The sequence below is a fragment of the Ictalurus punctatus genome, chromosome 13, assembly GCF_001660625.3.
Source record: "Ictalurus punctatus breed USDA103 chromosome 13, Coco_2.0, whole genome shotgun sequence".
Classification (NCBI taxonomy): domain Eukaryota; kingdom Metazoa; phylum Chordata; class Actinopteri; order Siluriformes; family Ictaluridae; genus Ictalurus; species Ictalurus punctatus.
This window is the reverse complement of record NC_030428.2, coordinates 12,578,853-12,601,074: the sequence shown is the minus strand read 5'-3', so window position 1 is coordinate 12,601,074 and position 22,222 is coordinate 12,578,853. Positions and strand designations below refer to the sequence as shown.

Sequence of the window (22,222 nt, the reverse complement as noted above, 5' to 3'; positions counted from 1 at the left end):
GTGTGAGTACATGTGTCGTATTAATTTTAATGTATTTCCATAGTCAAATTGTTTACATGAAATGGGAAAAGAGCTACCCAGAAGAAAGGGGAGACTGTTATTCTCAACTTTCTATAAAGGAACGGTGCCGGAAAAGATTCTTAGCTAAAAAGGGCAGATGCAGAGCATCCAAGACTGCTTTTATACTGACTGATTTAGACTGGTTTGGTGGTTTGACTATTCTTTGAACCCTTATGTAATTATAGATCACTATTTAAACCATTAAAGTTTATTTAGACAGAATGCAATACTCAGAAATTAAGCAAATGTATTTTACTTCTTGACCTCATGATTCTGATTTTTTTTCTTTCTTTTAATGAAAGTATTTAAAATCACAATTCAAATGATCTGATTGGATGTAATTTTTTCAAAAAAAGTTTGGATATGGTGGTGGAAAATCGGATATACGGGTTCAATCGTAGTCCAGTTACTTACCTTGAGTCTCAAGTCATCGCACCCTCTTATCCAAGCTAGGTTCTAGCAGATTATTCGTTTCATCAGGGTGTATTTCAATTAGGCTATAGTAGCATAGCTGGAGAAACCTTTTAAGAGTTGGTGTTGAAGAAACATTTATTTCCTTCTCCTGTTTACATATCAGAACATACTAAATTCAGTAATATAATATATCAAGTGCAAATCCATGCTGGGTTTTAGGTCATGTATATGCAAGCTCAAGTCCAATCAAAAGTCATGAAGTCATGCAAATTGCAACATGTTAGATTAATACCAAGACTTCACTATGGAGTCTCTGAGTCTTTCCTAGTCCTGGGCCCTAGAGGTCAGTGTTGTTCAGGGAGGTGAGTGTGAGGATGTGGAGAGCTGTGCTGGAACACTCTGCACTCCCAGAACACTGAAATATTAACCAGCAAACTAATGACTGTCCACCCTCACCAGTCTCTCTCTCTCTCTCTCTCTCTCTCTCTCTCTCTCTCTCTCTCTCTCTCTCTCTCTCTCTCTCTCTCTCTCACACTCACTCACACACACACAGGGTCTTTTAAAGGGATCATGTAAGTTTGTGGTTTGTGGAACTGCAAGAGATATTTGTGTGATTTAAATAATATAGTCCTGCTGAAAAATCCAGTTTGGTCTGACCGTCTACCAGCTGCCAAAACAAAGGAAGAGCTGGAGATGCCAGTAGACCATATTTTCCAGCTGGTAAATTATTGATAATGCTGGAAAACTACTCAATAAATGTTTGAGAATATTTAAATTGACCTGTTTGTTGTTATTTTCTTAAAATGATTTGTAGCATTAGTAGTGACCATTCAACTCTTTCATTTCTAGCAGCAATTACCAGCTGGCAAAGATGGGCTCAGACCAGCCCAGTCTGTGTTTTGGTCAGACTACAGCAGGAATGTATAAGTGTGTGTGTGTGTGTGTGTGAGAGAGAGAGAGAGAGAGAGAGAGAGAGAGAGAGAGAGAGAGAGAGAGAGAGAGAGAGAGAGAGAGAGAGAGAGAGAGAGAGAGAGAGAGAGAGAGAGAGAGAGAGAGAGAGAGAGAGAGAGAGAGAGAGAGAGAGAGAGAGAGAGAGAGAGAGAGAGAGAGAGAGAGAGAGAGAGAGAGAGAGAGAGTGAGTGAGTGAGTGAGTGAGTGTGTATATGCCTGAATGAAAACATTGAGATCCACTTCCTGTTGCAGTGGGAGCAGCTGCTTGTTCACTATGAGTAATGGGAGGGGAACGAAAAGCCTGACGCACACAAGCCAGAAATGTGTCTACCTCTCCCTCGCCTCACTTTAGCCCCTTCAACTCTTACTCTCTGTTTCTAACAACTACTGTGTAATTACCAACACTTTATTTTAACAAAACATGCTAACAGAAAAGCAGACCGTTCAAATACATAGGACAACAAAGAAAATGATTTGAAGTATGAAGGTTAAACAGTAAGCAAGTTGTGTAAAAGACCCTTGTGCTGTTTTTAGTGTCTCTAAAAACCTCCCCCTTCTTTGTCTCTCAGCTTGTACACACACACAGAACTTCTCTTTTCTCAACAGCAGACACATGTGCCAAACGAGACCCTTGGTGATGACGTTACGGTGGGCGGGTCTTGTCTACACTGGGAGCCATGCATTGTCCAATCAGCTTCAGCAGATACTCTGGTTCAGCCTGAGGAAGATTTGGGATGTGGCCAGCTATTGATTGTTCAGGAGTTGAAAAAGTTCTGAGAAAGTATAGTTAATGTCAAAATCTTAATTAAAAATGGAAGTATTCGTTCAAAATGTACTCAAGTGAAAGTAAAAAAAAAAAAAAAAAAAGTTGCTACTTTTAAATGTTCTCAGGTATTAAAGTTTCAAAAGTAACTGATGAAAATAGACAAGTTAATGTCAAGTTTTCATGTGAAAAGTTTTTTGGTTTAATTTACTACGTACCATGCGCTTTTGTTTGAAAACATCAAGTCTGCAATATTTACCATTAACTAGAATTGGACTTGACTAGCCTATTATGCTATTATGTTAGCTACTGGAACCTGCCATTAGCAAAGAAAACAGGCTAACTTTGGTAAATATAGCTAGTTAATGTTAGAAAATTAATTAAACTTGTCTTAACATGCATTTTCTAATTAGATAGAGTTCATGCCTTCAAGGTTGGAAAAGGTGATACTTCATTTTATAGGAGGGTCAGGGATGCTCATCCTCGGGTGAGCCATGGTTTGGTCATATTTAGACACACACGGATGTATAACACAAACTATAGTGTAACATGACAAGGTCACAGCCGATAACAAACTGACATGATTCTTGATATTTTTATCTACAGTGATGAACCTGATTGGACGCTATGAAGGGAAATAATTAGATGCCAAGCGGAGCCTGTTGGATTTAAGTATAGTACGCAGCAGTTGGCTTGTTGAGAGGAGAGACCTTTGTGATTTATACAGAATACTTTGAAGGTCTAAATAAAACTATAAGGAGTAAAAAGTGTTGTTGTTGTTTTTTGGAAAAGTAATTAAATAAGTATACATGTTTTTAATGTATTAATACTTTAGTATAGTGATTAAGTATAATTGCTGATGTATTTTTCACCCCTGTGTTCAGTGTGTGGTATTAAATTGTGGTTATTAAGTTATTAAGAAAGAGGAACTGAAGTTTTATCTCGAACATAAACTGTGTCTGTGTGGTGTGTTTACGATTAGTAATTTGGTAATACTCCACACTTTATTCACCTCTAGCCGGAACTAAAGGAGCCAAAAAGAAAACCCCTACACTCAGAAAAAAATGACCTTTCATAGTCACTGGGGTGACACGCTCAAAAATGTTTTTTAAACAAAAAATTGAAATTGAGTTTCATTATGTATCTTTCACCTAGACACACGAATAGTGTAGTTAAGAGAAGCTCAATGACCATGTGTTTTTCTTTGTTAATGTAAAGATTTAAAGGTACACTGAAGCTACAGGAACATACAATTTGGTGCCTTTATTCTAAGCATTATACACCGATCAGCCATTACATTAAAACCACATGCCTAATATTGCGTAGGTCCCACTTCTGCCGCCAAAACAGCTCTGACCTGTCGAGACATGGACTCCACAAGACCTCTGAAGGTGTGCTGTGTTATCTGGCACCAAGACATTAGCAGCAGATCCTTTAAGTCCTGTAAGTTGTGAGGTGGGGCCTCCGTGGATCAGACTTGTTTGTCCACAATCCACAGATGTTCAATCGGATTGAGATCTGGGGAATTTGCACCTTGAACTCTTTGTCATGTTCCTCAAACCATTCCTGAACAATTTTTGCAGTGTGGCAGGGCGCATTATCCTGCTGAAAGAGGCGACTGCCATTACGGAATACTGTTGGCATGAAGGAATGTACTTGGTCTGCAACAATGTTTAGGTAGGTAATACGTGTAAAACTAACATCCGGATGAATGCCAGGACACAAGTTTTCCCAGCAGAACACTGCAATGCACTGTGTGTTCTGACATCTTTCTATCATAGCATTAACTTTTTCAGCAAATTTGTGCAACAGTAGTTCTTCTCTGTGATTGGACCAGACGGGCTAACCTTCGCTTACCATGCACATCAATGAGCCTTGGGTGCCATGACCCTGTCGTCGATTCACCGGTTGTCCTTTCTTGGACTTTTGGTAGGTACTAACCACTGCATAACAAGAACACCCCACAAGACCTGCTCTGACCCAGTCATCTAGCCATCACAATTTGGCCCTTGTCAAAGTCAGATCCTTACGCTTGCCCATTTTTCCTGCTTCCAACACATCAACTTTATGAACCGACCGTTCACTTGCTGCCTAATATATCCAACCCCTTGAGAGGTGCCATTGTAACGAGATAATCAATGTTATTCACTTCAATTTTTTTAATGTCTTATTTTGTTTAAATAAGAAATGTCAGAATGACACACACACACACACACACACACACACAGACACACAATTTGTATTAAAAACAAACAAATATATGAACTCAAAAGTTTTATGCCAATGGAAGGACACCACAAGGATAGTAAGACGTGTCTATTGTGTGTGTTGTGTTGTGTGCAGCTGTGCTGGTTTGTCTGTGACGTAGTAGGATTGTGATTCTGGCTCTCTGCAGACGCTGAAGGGAGGAGCAGTGACTGTGTTTGGGGAGGGAAAGAAAGGACCAATCAGGCCCTACTGTTGTCATCTGCATACAGACACAAGCAAAGGATGACATATTGCTCTCTGTCTCACATTCTCATCATACACACTCTCTCAGGCTCTCCATCCTTTTGCTCTGGTTCAGTCTAGACAATCTAACACTTAAAACACATGCTCATATGTCTGTCACAGATCAGATAGACACTGATTATAAACTCATCTGTAGGTGTAAACTCCAGTCCTGAAAGGCTAGAGTCCAGTGCAGTTTGGTGATTTACTGATGCATTAAATGAGGTGTGCTAGAGCAGGGAGGAGCTGGACTAACCCTGTTGGCCTACAGTGGTTCAATACAGTAAACACAGTTGTTCAATATCTTATCAGTTCATTAACAAGTTTCTCCCCAAATGGCTAAGGAATTTTCGGTTTAATTAACTAATCATAATCATGTGTGATCTTGCTGAGCCTGCTAAACTTACCTAATTGGCGACCAGTACATATCAGTTTATATCTGTCTCTATTCATATGTTTCATAATTAGTTACATATCCTACTGGTATATTTCTGAGTCTAGTTGTGTTCATAAAATGGACATGTTTAAGTCCTTAAATTCCATAAGAGACAGGTGTATAAATCACAACCTTTACCAAAATTTATATGTTAAACCTAAGGCTTACCAGAAATGTCCACATTTGCATAACAGCCTGACAGAATTTTGTTTGAATCTTATGTGCAATATCGACATTAAAATGTACAACTTAAAACTTTAAAATTTGTTATTAATGACATAGAAATGTATGTAACCTTAGAGCTGTTGAATTCTTGATTATGATTGGTCAGAAGGTGTTCGACATGGCTCTGACTGTAGTTTAGATTGTATAGTTTAGATTGTAGATTGTTACCCAGATGAGGAAGGGTTCCCTTCTGAGTCTGGTTCCTCTCAAGGTTTCTTCCTCTTAACATCTTAGGGAGTTTTTCCTCACCACCTTCGCCACCGGCTTGCACAATTGGGATTAATCCACACACTTAAAATCTGTATCCTGTGTTTATATATTTCTGTAAAGCTGCTTTGAGACAATGTCAATTGTAAAAAGCGTTATACAAATAAAATTGAACTGAATTGAATTAAATAAAATCACAGTTGTTTTATACTCCCATAATTTATGGCTAACAATAAACATTTAAAAAGATAAGTAGTGTTGCAATTTAACAAACAAATATGCACAACTGCTGCTATGTTGAAGCTTTCTGTAAGGAGAATGTCTATTTAAAATTTATGCAAGAAGTCTCCAGTAGCACTATGTAACATTCATTCATTTGTTCAGTCATTTTCAGTAACTGATTTATCCCGATCTCAGGCTACTCTCTGTGTGGAGTTTTTGTGCATGTTCTCCCCATGTTCAAGTGGGTTTGGGTTCTCCAGTTTCCTCCCACCTCCTAAAGCATTCCAGCAGATGAATTGGCTACATATTAACTTCGAGAGAGAGAGAGAAAAAGAGAGATCTAAAATTATTTCAGGTTTTTGTTCAGTTATGTTGGGTTGAAATTCCCTGCTACATTTCGCTGAACCTGGAGTATGTAAGTGTATTTTGGAGACCTGTTGGCATTGGTGAGTGTGTACACTCACTGAACACTTTATTAAGTACACTTGTACACCTACTTATTCAAGCAATTTTCTAATCAGTCAATCGTGTACCAGCAGTGCAATACATAAAATCATGCGGATATGGGCCAGCAGCGTCGGGTAATGTTCACGTCAACCATCAGAATGGGAAAAAAGCATGATCTCAGTGATCTCAGCTCAATTTTGACCGTGGCATGATTGTTGGTATCAGATGAGCTGGTTTGAGTATTTCTATAACTGCTGATCTCCTGGGATTTTCACACACGACAGTCTCTAGAGTTTACTCTGAATGGTGCAATAACGACAAAACATTGAGTGAGCGGCGGTTCTGTGGACGGAAATTCCTTGTTGATTAGAGAGGGCAACAGAGAATGGCCAGTCTGGATCAAGTTGACATAAAGGCTACAGTAACTCAGATAACCACTCTGTACTGTGGTGAGCAGAAAAACATCTCAGAACATACAACACATCAAACCTTGAGGCGGATGAGCTACAACAGCAGAAGACCGCATCGGGTTCCACTTCTGTCAGCCAAGGAGAGAAAGCTGAGGCTGCAGTGGGCACTGTCCAAAACTGGACAGTTGAAGACTGGAAAAATGTAGCCTGGTCTGATGAATCTTGATTTTCTGAGGTATACAAATTGTAGGGTCACAATTTGGCACCAACACCATGAATCCATGGACCCAACCTGCCTTGTGTCAACAGTCAGGCTGGTGGAGGTGGTGTAATAATGATAATGATAATGATAATGATAATAAGTCTTTATTAATCACATATACATTACAACACACAGTGAAATTCTTTTCTCTGCATACCCCAGCTTGTCAGGAAGCTACGGTCAGAGCGCAGGGTCAGCCATGATACAGCACGCCTGGAGCAGAGACAGTTAAGGGCCTTGCTCAAGGGCCCAACAGTGGCAACTTGGCAGTGCTGTGGCTCGAACCCCCGACCTTCCAATTAATAATCAATCAGCTTTAACCCCACCCCCACCCCCCACACACATACACACACAATTGTGTGGGGAATGTTTTCTTGGCACATTTTTGGCCTGTCAATGCCAATGAGTGCCATCAAGTTTCTGACCACGTGCATCACTTCACTGCCACAATTTACCATCTTCTAATGACTACTTCCAGAATGATAATGCACCATGTCTCCAAGCAAAAGTTGTCTCAAACTGATTTCATGACCATGACAATGAGTTCAATGTTCTTTCCAGTCACAGTCTGAATCCAGTAGAACACCTTTGGGATGTGGTAGAACGTGTCATGTCAACATGGACCAGAATCTCCATTCAAAGGAATGTTTCCAACATCTTGTGGAAGCCATGCCATGAAGAATTGAGGCTGTTTTGAGTGCAAACGGAGACCCTACCCAGTATTAATATAGTGTTCCTAATAAAGTGCTCGATAAGTGTGTATTAACATTGTTTCTTGAATAGATGTTTTTTTTTTAATTTAGCATTGTTGAAATGCAGGCTGAAGCTGCACAGTGGCACCATGAACATAATAAAAAAACTGCCTGTTATGATTCTGAATGGATCCCACATTGACTCCAGTTACTGAGCCAAAAGTGTATTTGTTTACCTGTAGGACTGGAGTGCAATGGGAGATACGATTGTGTGTTAGGATAAAGGCTAGTGTTGCCCTAGAATTAGAGTCCAGGGCTTAAACCAGCTCATTTATAATCTACAATCTCTCCCTCTGCCTCTCGTATGACAGAACACAGTGATCATAGAACGCCCTGGATCCTTCACTTCCTGCTGACTCACAGCCTTTCATTCAGTTGCTACTTCACTCGGCACGGTTTGACATCAGGTATCGACACACACACTCACTGTTTCTGATTCATCCTAGTACTTCCCCTCTTCTCGGTCACGGTCATTATGATATGCAGCACAGCATTTTTTTTTTTCACTTTTACACACACACAAGCTTCACGCTGACACAGGAACTGTGAACAGAGACTCTCACTTGGCCTTGTCCCCCTGGCAATGTGGAGTGCAGTGCCCATGCTGTGGATTCATCCCACAGCCGAAGAGGAAGTGAACGGATGAGTGGCTGAGTGGCTGGCTGCTTATATAACAACATTCTGTCCTGGATTAAAACACTAGGGGGTGGGAATATCTATGGACCTCATGATTCAATGCAATTTCATTTCACAATGTGATTATGAATTGAGGGCGGCATGGTGGTGAGCAGGTAGCACTGCTCCCTGGTTCGATCCTGAGTCCGAACACCTCACCGTGCACTCTCCATAGACAAACACTGGCAACTGAATGGGTCGTACTGAAGAGCTCAGTGACTGTAGTAGAGGTTTGTTCATAAAATTTCTGCCCTGCTACAACTGCCTCGTTCAACTATAAGTGTTATTCTTGTGAAATAGAAGCATCTAGGAGCAACAACAGCTTAGACCAGTAGTAGACAGTAGAGCAGGGTTGCTGAGTGCTGAAACATGTAGAATGTAAACATCAACTACCCTCTGTTGCATCACTCACTACAGAGTTACAAACTGCCTCTGGAAGCAACATCAGCACAAGAACTGTGCGTTGAGAGCTTTATGGAGCTTTTATGGGTTTCCGTGTCTGAGCAGCTGCACACAAGCCTAAGATCACTATACTCAACACCAAGTGTTGACTGGAATGGTGTAAAGCACACCACCACTGGACTTTGGTGCAGTGGAAACACTACCTACTGGAATGCATAGTGCCAACAGTAACGTTTGCAGTTTGAAGGAGCGATAATGATCTGAGGCTTTTTTTCAGGGTTTGGGCCACTAGTTTCCCGTGAACGTTAGTGTTAATGCTACAGCATACAAAGGCATGTTAGACAAGTGCATGCTTCCAACGTTGTGGCAACAGTTTAGGGAAGGCCCTTTCCTCTTCCAGCCTGACTGTGTCCTGTGCACAACATGAGGTCCATAAAGAATTGGTTTGAAGAATTTGGTGTGGAGGAATTCCAGTGACCTGCACAGAGCCCTGACCTCAATCCCACTGAACACCTTTGGGATGAATTGGAATGTCGATTGTGAGCCAGGTCTTCTCGTCCAACATCAGTGCCTGACCTCACATATGGTCTTTTGACTGAAGGTCAAGGTCCTACAGACACAAGCCAAAATCCTATAGGAGGCCTTCCTAAAAGAATGAAAAGCTTTTATGGCTGCAAAAGGAGGGAACATGGTTATTACCCATGGTTTTGGAATGGGATGTCCAACAATCTCATAGGTGTGATGTCCAGGTGTCCACATACTTTTGGGCATATAGTGTAATTGTAGGTTAATGAAAGTGCATTCAAATACTAAAAGCTTCATCACTATAAATCAGAGGAGACTGGGCAGGCAAGAACGCTGCAGGGAGGTTCTGACATGTGTTTGTGTACATGTTGCACAAACGTGTTTAGGGTGAATGCCCGAGCCAGGGTTCACCTGGCATAGACCTGCCTGTTCACGTAGCTTGGTGGAGCTGCACTTATCAACTTGGCACCATCCTGGATTCCAAGTCATGCCCTAAAAAAAAACAAATACACAATACATTCAGCGCAGAAGGTGTGGACGGAGGCATGCAGCGGCCTGGTAAATCAAAGACTCTCTCTCTGCTCTTGTGTGAATTGAGGACACCCAGAGTGAGAACTCACTGACCCTTGCACCGCCCATCTCAGATCCCCCAGTGTGAGGCGTCTGTGTGTTGCTTTCTGTGGAAACATCTGTATTTTATGTTTACTCATATTTAACTCTAATTTGAGGAGACCAAGAGCTGTGCAAACTTTATTTATAAGCACTGGGTTATAACAGCTCCTCTTATTGATGTAAAGCATTAAGGTTTCAGCAGATTTTAGCATGTAGCTGTCAAGATGGATGAATTCAGAAGCTAGAGTTGATCAATATACGGAACTAAAAGTTTGAGTCGGACTATTTTTGCATGACTGAATATTTGTAAACTTGCATAACTTCACCCTGCAACTATGTTTTAAGCCAATAGTCACTCTGAAGTGTCTAAAGATTAACAATAAGGGATAAAAAAAAAAAAAAAAAACAATTTTCGGTTGAACCAAAAAACACTCCCATATGACATACAATATTTATTTAGGAACACAAAACAATGATAAGTTAATTATCAGGTAGTCCACAAATATTGTGGGAATGGTATCAATACAGTCATAAAGGGGAAAACATACATGAAAATCCATTTAGGAACGTGTGATCCCAAAAGACAATTTTGATTAGAAAACCGGTGAAAATGGAAAATAAACCCAAGCACAAATTTAAAATGAGTTATTGATGGTAAGTTCATGAAGGGTTATTATTATTTTTTTTTTCTTCCAAGAGAAACAATGAAAATAACGTTAAAAAATGCATTCACGTTTTGCCTTTTTGAAATAAACAGACCGTAGAAACATGGAGAAGTCCTACCCTGAACTTGTATCGAGAAATTTGTCCAATGCCCCCTCTGACACCCTCCTGTTTCTGATGAACCCAGAGGAGGGAATGAGAGAAGATTCTCAAAAAATCATTTTGTAAAACAAGGAGATCATGTAGAATTCCCCCCAAAAAGCAAGAAACTACAAAATATGATATATATTTATATATGAAGACATCATGCAAAGTGGCAAGTCGGCTTACAAACATGTCATAGTAGTCTGGTTGTATGTAGTTTTTAATCAGTTAAAGTTTGAGCCCCTTCCCATCTAAGAAACAGTCTGATCGACACCAAACACCTGAAAAAGCTTTCAATAAAATATTCAACCATGATTTCAAAAGAGCTGTTGGTCGTTGCAGGGGACAAAAAGAGTCCAGATGTATCTAACAAGCCTAACGCCTTTTGAGAACATCACTGCGTTACTGCATTAGGAAGAGAAGCAGGGCTGATACCCTATGTAAAATCCAGCTTTTAAAAAAACATTTTCATTCAACTAGTGCGATTCCCTGATTGGCTGAGGAAAGTCAGGTGACCAGTGAGGTAAGCAGAGTCCAGAGTCCCAGTATTGACGGTAGAAAGGAAACTGTCCTATCGACTTGCTGTTGCTTGTGTGTGAGCACCACACACTGAACACATGAATGCTTGTGATGAATACTATTCAATAAAAAAAAATGCAATAACAGAGCTCCACTCCTCATGCAATGTCAATTTGTGTAATGTTTCGAGTACAGAAAGGACACCAGATGAAAGCTTGAAAGAAAATGTGACAAAAGTTGCTGCCTTAGAGTACATACATGTCCATCTTTCAGAAAATACCAGAAATAATCCTTGGGCATGATGATCATAGTCCCATTCATATTCATCTATTTCTTTTAATGAAGAAAAAAAACCTAGGAAAATTCAGTTGCTTTCTCTGTAATACAATGTGCGTCTCTATTTTTTTTTTATTATCTTTGCATTGGCTGTTCTCTACTTCACCCCTCCCTTAATTGTCCATGTTGCTTGGTGGATTCTTGCTTGTATCGCTCTTTCCTTCCCACCTCTTCTTAAGGTGAGAAGACAAAGCGAGTGCCCCCTGTCCCGCCCCCACCCCTACCTTTCGTCTCACTCCTCCCCTTTTCTAACACCCCAGAGAGAGCGGGAGAGGGGCCATGCAGTCCTGCTCCTCATCTCTCAGCCTCCATGGCCACACTGGCCTTCTGTTCGGCGGCTGCTTGCTGGTTGACAGTGGATGGCCAGCCCGGGGGAGGGTGGGCCTGTGTGCCTGGAGGGCCCTGAGTCCATAATCCCTGCTGGCTGGCCACGGGTGGAGTCATGCCCCAGCTGACCGGGGGTGGAGGGGGAGAGGTGGCCATGGACGCCATACTGGGGCTGCTGCTGCTGCTGAAGCTTTCCGATGCCTTGAGGCGGGAGAACATGGTGAGTGCGTCAGGGAAGTTAGGCGGAGTCGCTGGCGTGTTTGCTGGTGTACACATCTGGAGGGTCAAAGACACAAGGAATTAGACACCAGAAGCCAATCAATGCCCAAGCAGGACAAAATATCCCCCCCCCCACCCCCAAAGATTAGGAACATTTTCATCTTCATGTTAGGGGGCAAAGAACAAATGACATTCAAAGTACAGAGCAACACCATGCTAAACTGTCCCTGAACAGCATTCCAACATTCCTTCCCTTTCCCATACAGTTCTCGCCGTTTGTTAACGATACAACTTCCTGTTTCTGATCCGTGTGCTGGCATTGTGCACGACCCCCCCCCCCATTTTTCTGCCCCGCCATGACCTCACAAAACCTCTTCATTGTCCTCTTTGAACTAGACCTCTCTTTTAAGCACAAATCCCTCCCTTACAGATATACACAACAGCCCTCATGGGAATGCATTAGGCTGCAGAACATCATCTTCAAAACACCGGACTCTTCCGGTCGCTGCGAACGTCTGCTGTGCTGTTTATCACGGTCAATGTGCACTCAATCTATTTGCTTTCCTCAAGTTCCCTTCAGACATAAACAAGGAACCAAATGAGACGTACTGTGTGGTGCAGCGCTTGTGCTCGCCATTCTACGTGTGCCCGCTCTGCTAAGGGTGTTTGTAACGGTGCCTAATGCACTTCCTGGTGTCCCCTTCCGCAGGCCATGGATAGGTATGTGAAACGCCTCCGGATTATCTTACTGCTGAGGCCACGTTTGCCTAGCTCACTCACAGCCAGGATACCCTGCTCTGTTCTGTCAGCAAACTCAATTCCCTTTGTCCGTGGCACTTATCGACCCATCTGAAAGAGTATCGCCGTGAAATGGCCACAACTGCCCCTTTATCAAGGGTCAAAAGTCTCGAATGATCTGCACTCTCCATCACCACTGTCAATTTGCTGGAGAGGCAGGAATTTGTGAAATTGGGAGAATCATGAAATTGTGAGTAAAGCTTTAAACGCTACCCACAGGACAACACGGTATGATTTGAGAAGTGCTGAAATGGTAACATATTGTATTTAGTTACTGCAGCAGCACAGAGGTGAAGGTCGACAGCTAAATGCAGCCTCGAAAGCAAAACACAAGCATCTGGGGAACCTCCATTATTCTAACAGCACAACAAACTGCTGTTCACAAGTGCAGTGTACATAACAAACATGCAGCAACCCACAGCTGTGTTGCTATGGAAATATTTTGGTTGCGAGCACAGATGCCTTGCCGAGAAACAAGGTGAATTAAGACAACCCATTCTGCTTTATTAACTGTATTCGGAAACATGAATCCAACTTTCACAGAGCGTTATCGAATACGTCACCCCTCGTCTCTGCCCCCATCCTCAACACTGAGTGGTTTTGAGTATTACACCCCTGAGTGGTTTGGGGATTACATTATAAGCTTTTTCGGACAAGAGTCTGAGTGGACGGTGAACGTGTAAACAAATGCGGTCGTATTGCGTCAGCGAGGTTGGGATTTTACAGCTGGAGGCAATGCGTTACACTGTGTCCAAAGGAAAATCAGAAAACTCTCAACAATTTCACCACGGGCAAGTAAAGGCAGCTGTGTGGGATCAGAGCGTTCACCAATCCCTTCGCTGAAACCGGTCTCATGTCCACACTTGCACAGATATGAGAATCCCACAGGCATCTGAGAGCGAGCAGCATGTTCATCCCCATTTCCCTTTACAATTCCACTAGTGAGCGCTACAGAAGTACTTGACTCCATAAACAAGAGGTGATAGGATTTATAGCTTTCATACAAGCTTTTGAAAAATGTTCCTCTCCCTCTCTATTACTGTTCACTCTTATTAAACTACAAAGAACAGAGTACTGCTTTCAGATTCCTTCACCACTCAGAGGAGGACTCGGTTTATTGACATCATGCAAGCATGGCTGGTTGAATCACTGATTATGTTCACTGTTGGTGCTGCTCTTTTTCTCTCTTTGCATTTCTCTTTCTCTCTCTCTCTCTCTCTCTCTCTCTCTCTCACACACACACACACACACACACACACACACACACACACACACACACACACACAACATCTGAGAGATAGGTTGAGTGAGGAGTATGAATACCACAGAAGCCTTGCAGTTATTATAATGATGAGGTTTGTAACAGAATAATTGATGGTGCACTGCAGCATTCCATCACCAGACAACAGAGTTAAGTCCAAAAAGCACAAGAAAAGGCCACTGAGCTGCAGTTCTGTTTGAGGGAACAGCGTGTATGTCAGTCAGTGAGAAGCCGACAAGAACACAGTGCAGAGAGACCAGAATAGCGCAGTGATGTGACGTCTCAGATCTGCTAATTCATTCTTCTAGCCTGCAAAATGATCATTTTCTCACATGTAATGCCGGATCTAAAAAATGTGGAAGTAACCATTCCACATGTGTGTGTGTGTGTGTGTGTGTGTTTGCATACATATAGGCAAATGATCTCTTGGTGCAGTGCTTGATAATTAACCTGGCTGTTGACACACCACAGAGGGATTTCAGAACAAAACAATAGGCAGATATTGTTTCGGTGTTCTTCAATAGTTTTCCAAATACATGGCTGAAAGAATAATCATTCACTGCTCATGTCTAAAGGAGGAACACGATGTTATTAAGAAACGCTAACTGGGGCATTAGTGAGCCACGAGAAGCCATAATTGTGCAATGGTCAGGAAAAGAAGGTTGGAAAACCCCCAAGGTTAAAGCAAAAAGCATAGACACGAACAAAGGCCACATACACAGCAGACTGAAATAGATGGAATGATTGATTTTGCGTCTCACAAAGACATTTTACACACATTATAAGAAGCCTGTAAAAAGAAATCTCTGCTTGAGGTCACACAAACGTGAAGCAGACGTGTGGGTGTGCATGTGTGTGTATGTACGTGTTCACACATCTGCTCTTCACACTCCCAGCCAGCCAAACCATCCACCAAACTCCAGTGTTCCAGGAAGCAGTGCTACTAGAAACACACACTCGCTCTCGCGCTCTCTCTCTCTCTCTCTCTGAGGCCAAACCACTTCAGATGTGGCTCTCAGAACTCTGTGACACTGTTATAAAAAATAAAAAAATAAAAAGAAGAAAGAAAAAAAAAGACCCGGTCCTAAAATACACAGGATTAGAGGATCTTGATTTACCTTTCAATTATTTAACTAGTCAAAATATCCAAAACTTGTGTGTTTGAATAAAACTTCCACCATCCACTTTATTGCACATCCATACAATTACCCAATCAGCCAATTACATGGCAGCAGTGTAATGCATAAAATCATGCAGATACAGGTCAAGAGCTTCAAGTACTGTTCTCATCAAACATCAGAATAGGGGAAAATGTGATCTCAGTGACATGGACTATAGTGCCAGATGGGCTTGTTTAGGTATTTCAGAAACTGCCGATCTCCTGAGATTTTCACTCTATAGAGCTTACACAGAATGGCACACACACACACACACACACACACACACACACACACACACACACACACAAAAAACATCCAGTGAGTGGCAGTTCTGTGAGCGGAAATGCCTTGTTGCTGAGGGAGGTCAGAGGGGAATAGAAAGAATCTTTCTGGTTCAAGCTGCCAGGGAAGCTTCAGGTAACTAACCATTCTTTGCAGCCGTAATGAGCAGAAAAGCATCTCAGAATGCACAACAGAGTGAACCTTAAAGTGGACGGGCTAGAACAGCAGAAGACCACGTCAGGTTCCACTCCTCGGCCAAGAACAAGAATCTGAGGCTATAGTAAGCACAGACTCTGGACACAGCAGACGATTGGAAACAGACCAGGCCATTTTTATCCATTCTGATGTTTGATGTGAACATTTACATAAGCTTTTGACCTGTAACTGAAAGATATTATGCACTGCACTGCTGTCGAACCATTGCATAATTGCATGAACGTGCAGGTGTAACTAATAAAGTAGATGGTGAATGTGTGTGTACACACATACAGTCCACTTTATTAGTTACACCTGCACATTGTGTTTGTGTGTGTGTGTGTGTGTGTGTGTGTGTGTGTGTGTGTGTGTAAACGCACACACACACGCATACACACAGACCATATGACTATCAAAGGAGAAATTATTCCAGGCAGCTAGGACAGGACAATATTTCAATATAACACGGATACTGTGATAAATCATGTGACCGTATGCTTTTCAATCACAGTATTGTCTGTATTTTATACCAATTACAAACTGATTGAAAGCAGCTGATTAGAAGCAGCTGATTATCAATTTTGTACTGAAACACTAAAACTGTGAAACAAACTTTTTTTTCCTTTCAGGATTTTACTCTGCCTTCTTGTTTTTGTGAATAATTTCAGCAGACATTAAAAATATCACTAAACTCAGGTTTTTTGTACAACATTACCTCTTTACTTGCGGCTGAGGAACCCTGTACATATCATGATATGTAAAATTTAGAAATGTCAGAAACGTATCTTGATCTAATATTTGTCAATAACACACACCACTACTAGCGGTAATAATGACAGCATCTTGCGCTAATGCGTCTCACACTCTAGCTGTTCCACTTCCCAATTCCCAGCCTTTAGAAAACCAAGCTTCAAGTCTAACGCACTCCCATTCATTAATAAATGAGCATATCTGTGGTTAAGTTGCCACTTCAATTCTTGTCTCCATGCCATTCTTTGGGCTCTGTGTATTCCAGCTGGACGGAGACTTGAACATTACCTTACCCTGCCTGTGTGTGGCTGCTGCTCCTAAAAGCTCCAGCTCTTCCTAAGTCACACCCAGAAATAAACCCACATGTTTAAAGTTACCAGACCCAGCACACCCTCTTTGACACTCCCAATGTTATGACTCAGCGTGCTAAGGACAGAACCTATTCACCCCTGTTTGTGTGGTTTCAAGGTTTGTTTATCAACTCAACAACTGACTTTGGTGGCTTTACTGCAATCGGACATGGTTCATGTGGTGCAATGTCATTGTGGGTTAAAAAAATAGAACTGCATGTTAATCAGTAGATAAGAAGAATTTAGGTCTTCAGCATGTCAAGTTAACTCTGATTGTTTTGTATACATTAACAGTTACTTTTTTTCAATGGTCCAAAAGGCCAAATTTCTTGAAAAACGCTTTTACACATTTAACAATTCCACTACACCATTATTATTTACTACTATATCATGTAACTGGTACATTACTAGTACAGGTAAAACATAATATAGGAAAGTAGAGCAGAAACCACGCACTTCACATGTATTTGCGCACATTCATTATTAGCTGTACACATGACCTCATTTTAATGGACTATTAAGAACATAACAAAGCACTCAATCAAAGTCAGTTGTGTTCATTATATTTTCAAGGACAGCTTTTTTTTTTTTTTTACAGTATAAATCTCCAGACCATTTCTTAAATACTCATCATTCAGAGTTTAGCTTTACGGCCACAGGCTTACTTCCTGTTTGAGGCATTGCATGCATGTGTGAGAGGGAGAGGAGGAGTGTGTTGTGTTTTGACCATGGCGAGGATGTCATCTTGGTCTCTGCAGTACATACTGGTCACCCCGGCATGCATTGTAATTCTAAATTCAATTCAATTATGGTTTGATTATGGTTCAATTTATTATATTTATTTGGTTTGGGTTCATGCACAGTCAGCCTGATTTTTTTTAGTTTTGCTTTTCGGGCCAGTGCACACTAAATTTCAGTTCTGGTTTCGGACAAAAATTTTCATTTTGGTACATGACTAATGTAAAATCAGTAATGACTAGTTCACTTATTATTCTAAGAATAACATTAAACACACTGACTAAGATATTAAGCTGGGTTATGTTTCTCTTAAGATGAACATCGGCAGCCATTTTGTATAAGAATGTGTGTGTGTCACTGACTATTTACCAAGCCTAGAGATGACCGTATGGTAATCAATAGCATGATAAGGACATCTGAAGTAGTCACACAATTAACTTTATGCTGAACTGTTATACACAATAACAACACCACAAATATGTTATTTCCAAAATGCCACAGCTTATAACCTATACTAGATGATCCGCTACGAGCTTTTAAAACAAGTAGCAGGGTAAAAAAAAACTTAGTAAAAAGTCAGATTTTATTACATTCTGTATAAGACACAAAAGTAACAGTATAAGTATTCAAGGGTATTGGTTGCTGTTTTTTTTTAATATTATTTATTTAACAAATGCAGTACAAAAGTATGTCAAACAACACTGCAAATATTTACTGTATTGCATATTCTGTCTTATGTACTTAAGACCAAAGGGACTTCGGAGAGCCTCAGTTCTGTCAATCAGAATAAGTGTGTCAGGGCTGTGGAAACTCTGGAGCAAAGTGCATTAGGGAAATATAGCTAACAAGCAGTCATAAGCTGGAGGGGAATGGGCTAACACCTTTAATAGTGATGAAAAGGTGTACAAAAGTAATTTAAAAAAAAAAAATTCACACATCTTACACTTCCTTCAAAATATGACCACAAAGACGTTCAGCATGAGAGGTAAACAAATTTAGCTTCTTCGGGTTTGAGCTGGGAAAGTACAAAAAAACCCCAACACCTAACACATAAACTTCTGTCCACCAATTAAAACATTACACCCTTTCATTACACTGTGTGGAGTTTAGTAAAGATCTGCACTGTACAACATACTGCTATTAAAAACTGCTATTAAACTGCTATTAAAAACTGAACAGAATATCTGAAAACTGTTCTGGTGACAGTGAAACCATAATTACAGGATTTCCTTAATATCCTTAAAAACTATTTGTTCTATTGTTTGTACAACAGACATTTTATTAGTTTTGTTTATGGTAAATGTGTGAAAACACTAACAGCTAGGCTACATTTGAGGATTGAGATTTTTGTGTTGATTTCTCTACAAGCATTCAATTACTTGCAATTAACTGAAGAGAGGAAAATGGCCAGTTCCTGTTAGACGCAATACCGGAAGCAGTTTGATACAACGGCCACTTACAAAAAAAAAGCATGTAAAACAGGTCCGTGTTTATGTGTGTGTATGAGAGAGAGGTGTCTGAGAGCACGGATGACTGATACAGTGACTCTAAACAATAGCCGCGGGGTGTGTGTGTGTGTGTGTATGTGTGTGAAAGAGAGAGGGAGATGCGGGAAACGAATGTACAGCCGGAAATATGACTCTCTTCACTAAACGTAAACAGTACACACTGTGCTATTCTTCTTGATATTGAAAGGTAAACCGAAACTGGTGACTACACGGCCACGTTACACAGGCCGGCTATTAACGTTCACTTCACTGACAGCACGACCCGCTGTAACTCCTGCCTCGTTACTGTTTGTTGCCGGTTCGTGTGTGTAAAGATATAAAGGCGGCTGTGTTCGGCTCCTCCGGCAGCGCAAAGCCGAGCGTGGCCGAGTGTGTGTTTATTTCTGGAAGCTCAGTGTCTCCGCAACATGGCCGACACACACACACACACACACTACATTGTTATTGTTAGCTCGCTATGCTTTTTTCTCTCCACTGCAGACCCAACACATGGACACCCTGCTAGAGTAACACGGACTATTTTGACATGAAATAAGTGTAATAATGTGTGTAAACTCGCCGTCACTACTTACCATTTGATGATGGTGACCGTATGGGATATTAGTCTCTTGAAAAAAGGCACTGAGGGCTGTCTGTAACCAGAGGACAACAAATAAACACGTTTGTAGACCATGATAATAACCATTTCATCACCGTTCACTACATTAGACACGGCAATGTTTCCCATTTCAGACCATATACATCACCATGGTCTTGATTTCATTTGATTTACAAACTAGACTACATTACAGAATAATAATGATAATAAAAGACAGATTATTAATATGTACGGTTCTAAAAAAGCTGTTTGTTTGCATGTATGTATGTAATGAGTAATGGGTCCAGAGCAGCGGTCGTCTCCATTGCAGGAACAGTGAGCCACGAGGAGATTATTGTGTTTAATCTGGAGTAAAAGATAAAGGGATGCCAGACACTACACTGTATTCGCCATTTGTTTGTTTGTTTGTTTGTTTGTGTTATGTACATGTACACATACCCTCATGTAAAACCAAGCGGAAACACAATAAAGTTCAATAAATAAACAAATGTATTTACACAGCGACACTTTAATAAAGCTGGTCGTGCTCACACACACACACTGTGAGCTGTAAAAGCAGTGTATGGTTTCCTGGTGATAATGCGACACGGCGGTGTGAAGCGCGAGGACACGGAAGCCGTCGCCACATAAACACACATAATAAACAATGTCGTTATCGTAGTTATCCTCTTTACCTCAAACTGCCAGTGTGCCGCTTGCAGAAGCTGTTTGGCCTGATCTGCGGCGCATCCAGCTGTCAGGACGAACTGGTTTATCATCACTTGATGTTTTAGTTCATCCATGTTCGCCGGAGTGTATTTCCGAGCCGCGGACGGTAGTGTTTGGTCTGGGATTCAATTTTTCCGATGATGTTTCTCCCCTTTCCTTTCTCAGTCGTCCACCATTACAGCCGGCTGAGCAAACACAAATATTTACTGTAGGAGCGCTGGGGTAAGAGCCTCCCTCTGACTGACAGCGCCGCGCAGCCAATCAGAGACCAGCTGAAACGGTGGGAATTGTAGGCGAATGTAATCCCGTTTTTACGTTTCCCGTCGTCGAAACGGAGTTACTCTAAATTAATACACTGAACACAAACGTGTAGTTTAACATATCACTTAGAATCGACAAGACAATTATTTACGTGGGGCGTTTTACTTTTTCAGCAGGCGTACACGATTAAGTTTCGGGTCTACTTCGTTGTCCCGAGGACTCCATTTCCCATCAGGACCCTCTTTGTTTGTAAAATCCTGTGAGGCTGAATTTTGTGAATGACGGCTGCTCCTGTCCAATTCCCATCCGAGTTCTGTAACTACCTTGCCAAATATGGTAAACAAATCTTCCAAGACCAATTGAATTGCGTGGAGCGACATAAACGTACAAAGGCTTTTTGGAAAGTGCTTTAGAGGTGACTGTCTTCCACCACATTTGCGCAGTCCGGTCAATGTTTACATTATATTACTACTTCAGACCAAACATATGCATTTAAACGTGGAGACTGCGTTATCGGGAAGCGATTTATTACAGTAACACATGTAACTTATAACGTAATTTGTACCAAAACATTGATATATATATATTTTTTTTAACCCAAAAAAGTCAAGATGTGTTTTAATTAAATCTACATAACAGCACAGCTCTGACAGTAGTTCCGGCTGTCATTCGAATCATGTATATAATATGTTTGTATTAATGCGCTCATTCAGATACGTAATAGTTTCTATAGTAACCGCTAATTCACATGGACTTGTATGGGAGACGTTCTACATAATCTATCTAAATCTAACAATAAACAGACTGAGGTGACCATGTCATTGGTCTATAAACATCATATTAACATTGGCAGAAACCTCCACATGTTTTCTTTTAAGTACTTCTAATTAATTAAAAAAAAATCTTTCAAAAGTATCTAAAATAAGTTAATTATACAGCTATGCGCATTCCACAGACAAAGGTCTGTCAGTACAGAGTAAACCCAACCATGTAGGTTCAAGCACAATTCATTTGGAAACAAGCTTCGCATTTTGTAGTGATTCAAATAAATGCACACAAAAGAACTTTTGTCTTCAGCTGTTGTCTTTATTACACTTTGGCATTCCCTGAGTGTGTGTGTGTGTGTGTGTGTTGGGGGGGGGGGGGGGGGGGGGGGGGGGATTACCTGGGTTGACCTGTGAATACTGCTTTTGCATATTCACTGTAGAAAGCCATTCGCCCTCCCTCCCACTGCCAACTCTTTATCCCAAAACAATAGGGACATAATTATTAGATGTCCATTTAATTGTCCATATCACTGGAGCACATTAAAGGGTTTGTGGTTGATGCATACTCAAGACTTAACAGAATCACCTTATGTGACCAAAACGGTTCGTCATAATGGGTAAGGTCCATCCAACCATCCATCTTCTATGCCGCTTTATCACAGGGAGCATTGGGCACAAGGCAGGGTACACCCTGGACAGGGTGGCAATCCATCACAGGGCACAATCACATACACATTCACACACTCATTCATACACTACGGACACTTTGGACATGCCAATCAGCC

The 22,222-nt window shown here is 41.1% G+C and overlaps 1 protein-coding gene across 1 annotated transcript; it reads right to left on the bottom strand.

Moving 5' to 3' along the window:
* Nucleotides 1–11,579: 11,579 nt before the first annotated feature.
* ubald1a (UBA-like domain containing 1a) lies at nt 11,580–20,595 on the bottom strand (the record flags this gene model as incomplete). The annotated part of the gene is given in 8 exon segments (NM_001200995.1): nt 11,580–11,920; nt 11,923–11,937; nt 11,940–11,972; nt 11,975–11,998; nt 12,001–12,010; nt 12,013–12,118; nt 19,676–19,735; nt 20,376–20,595. Coding segments are annotated over 8 exon segments (513 nt in total). The 3' UTR covers nt 11,580–11,763.
* Between the last annotated feature and the right edge of the window lie 1,627 nt (nt 20,596–22,222).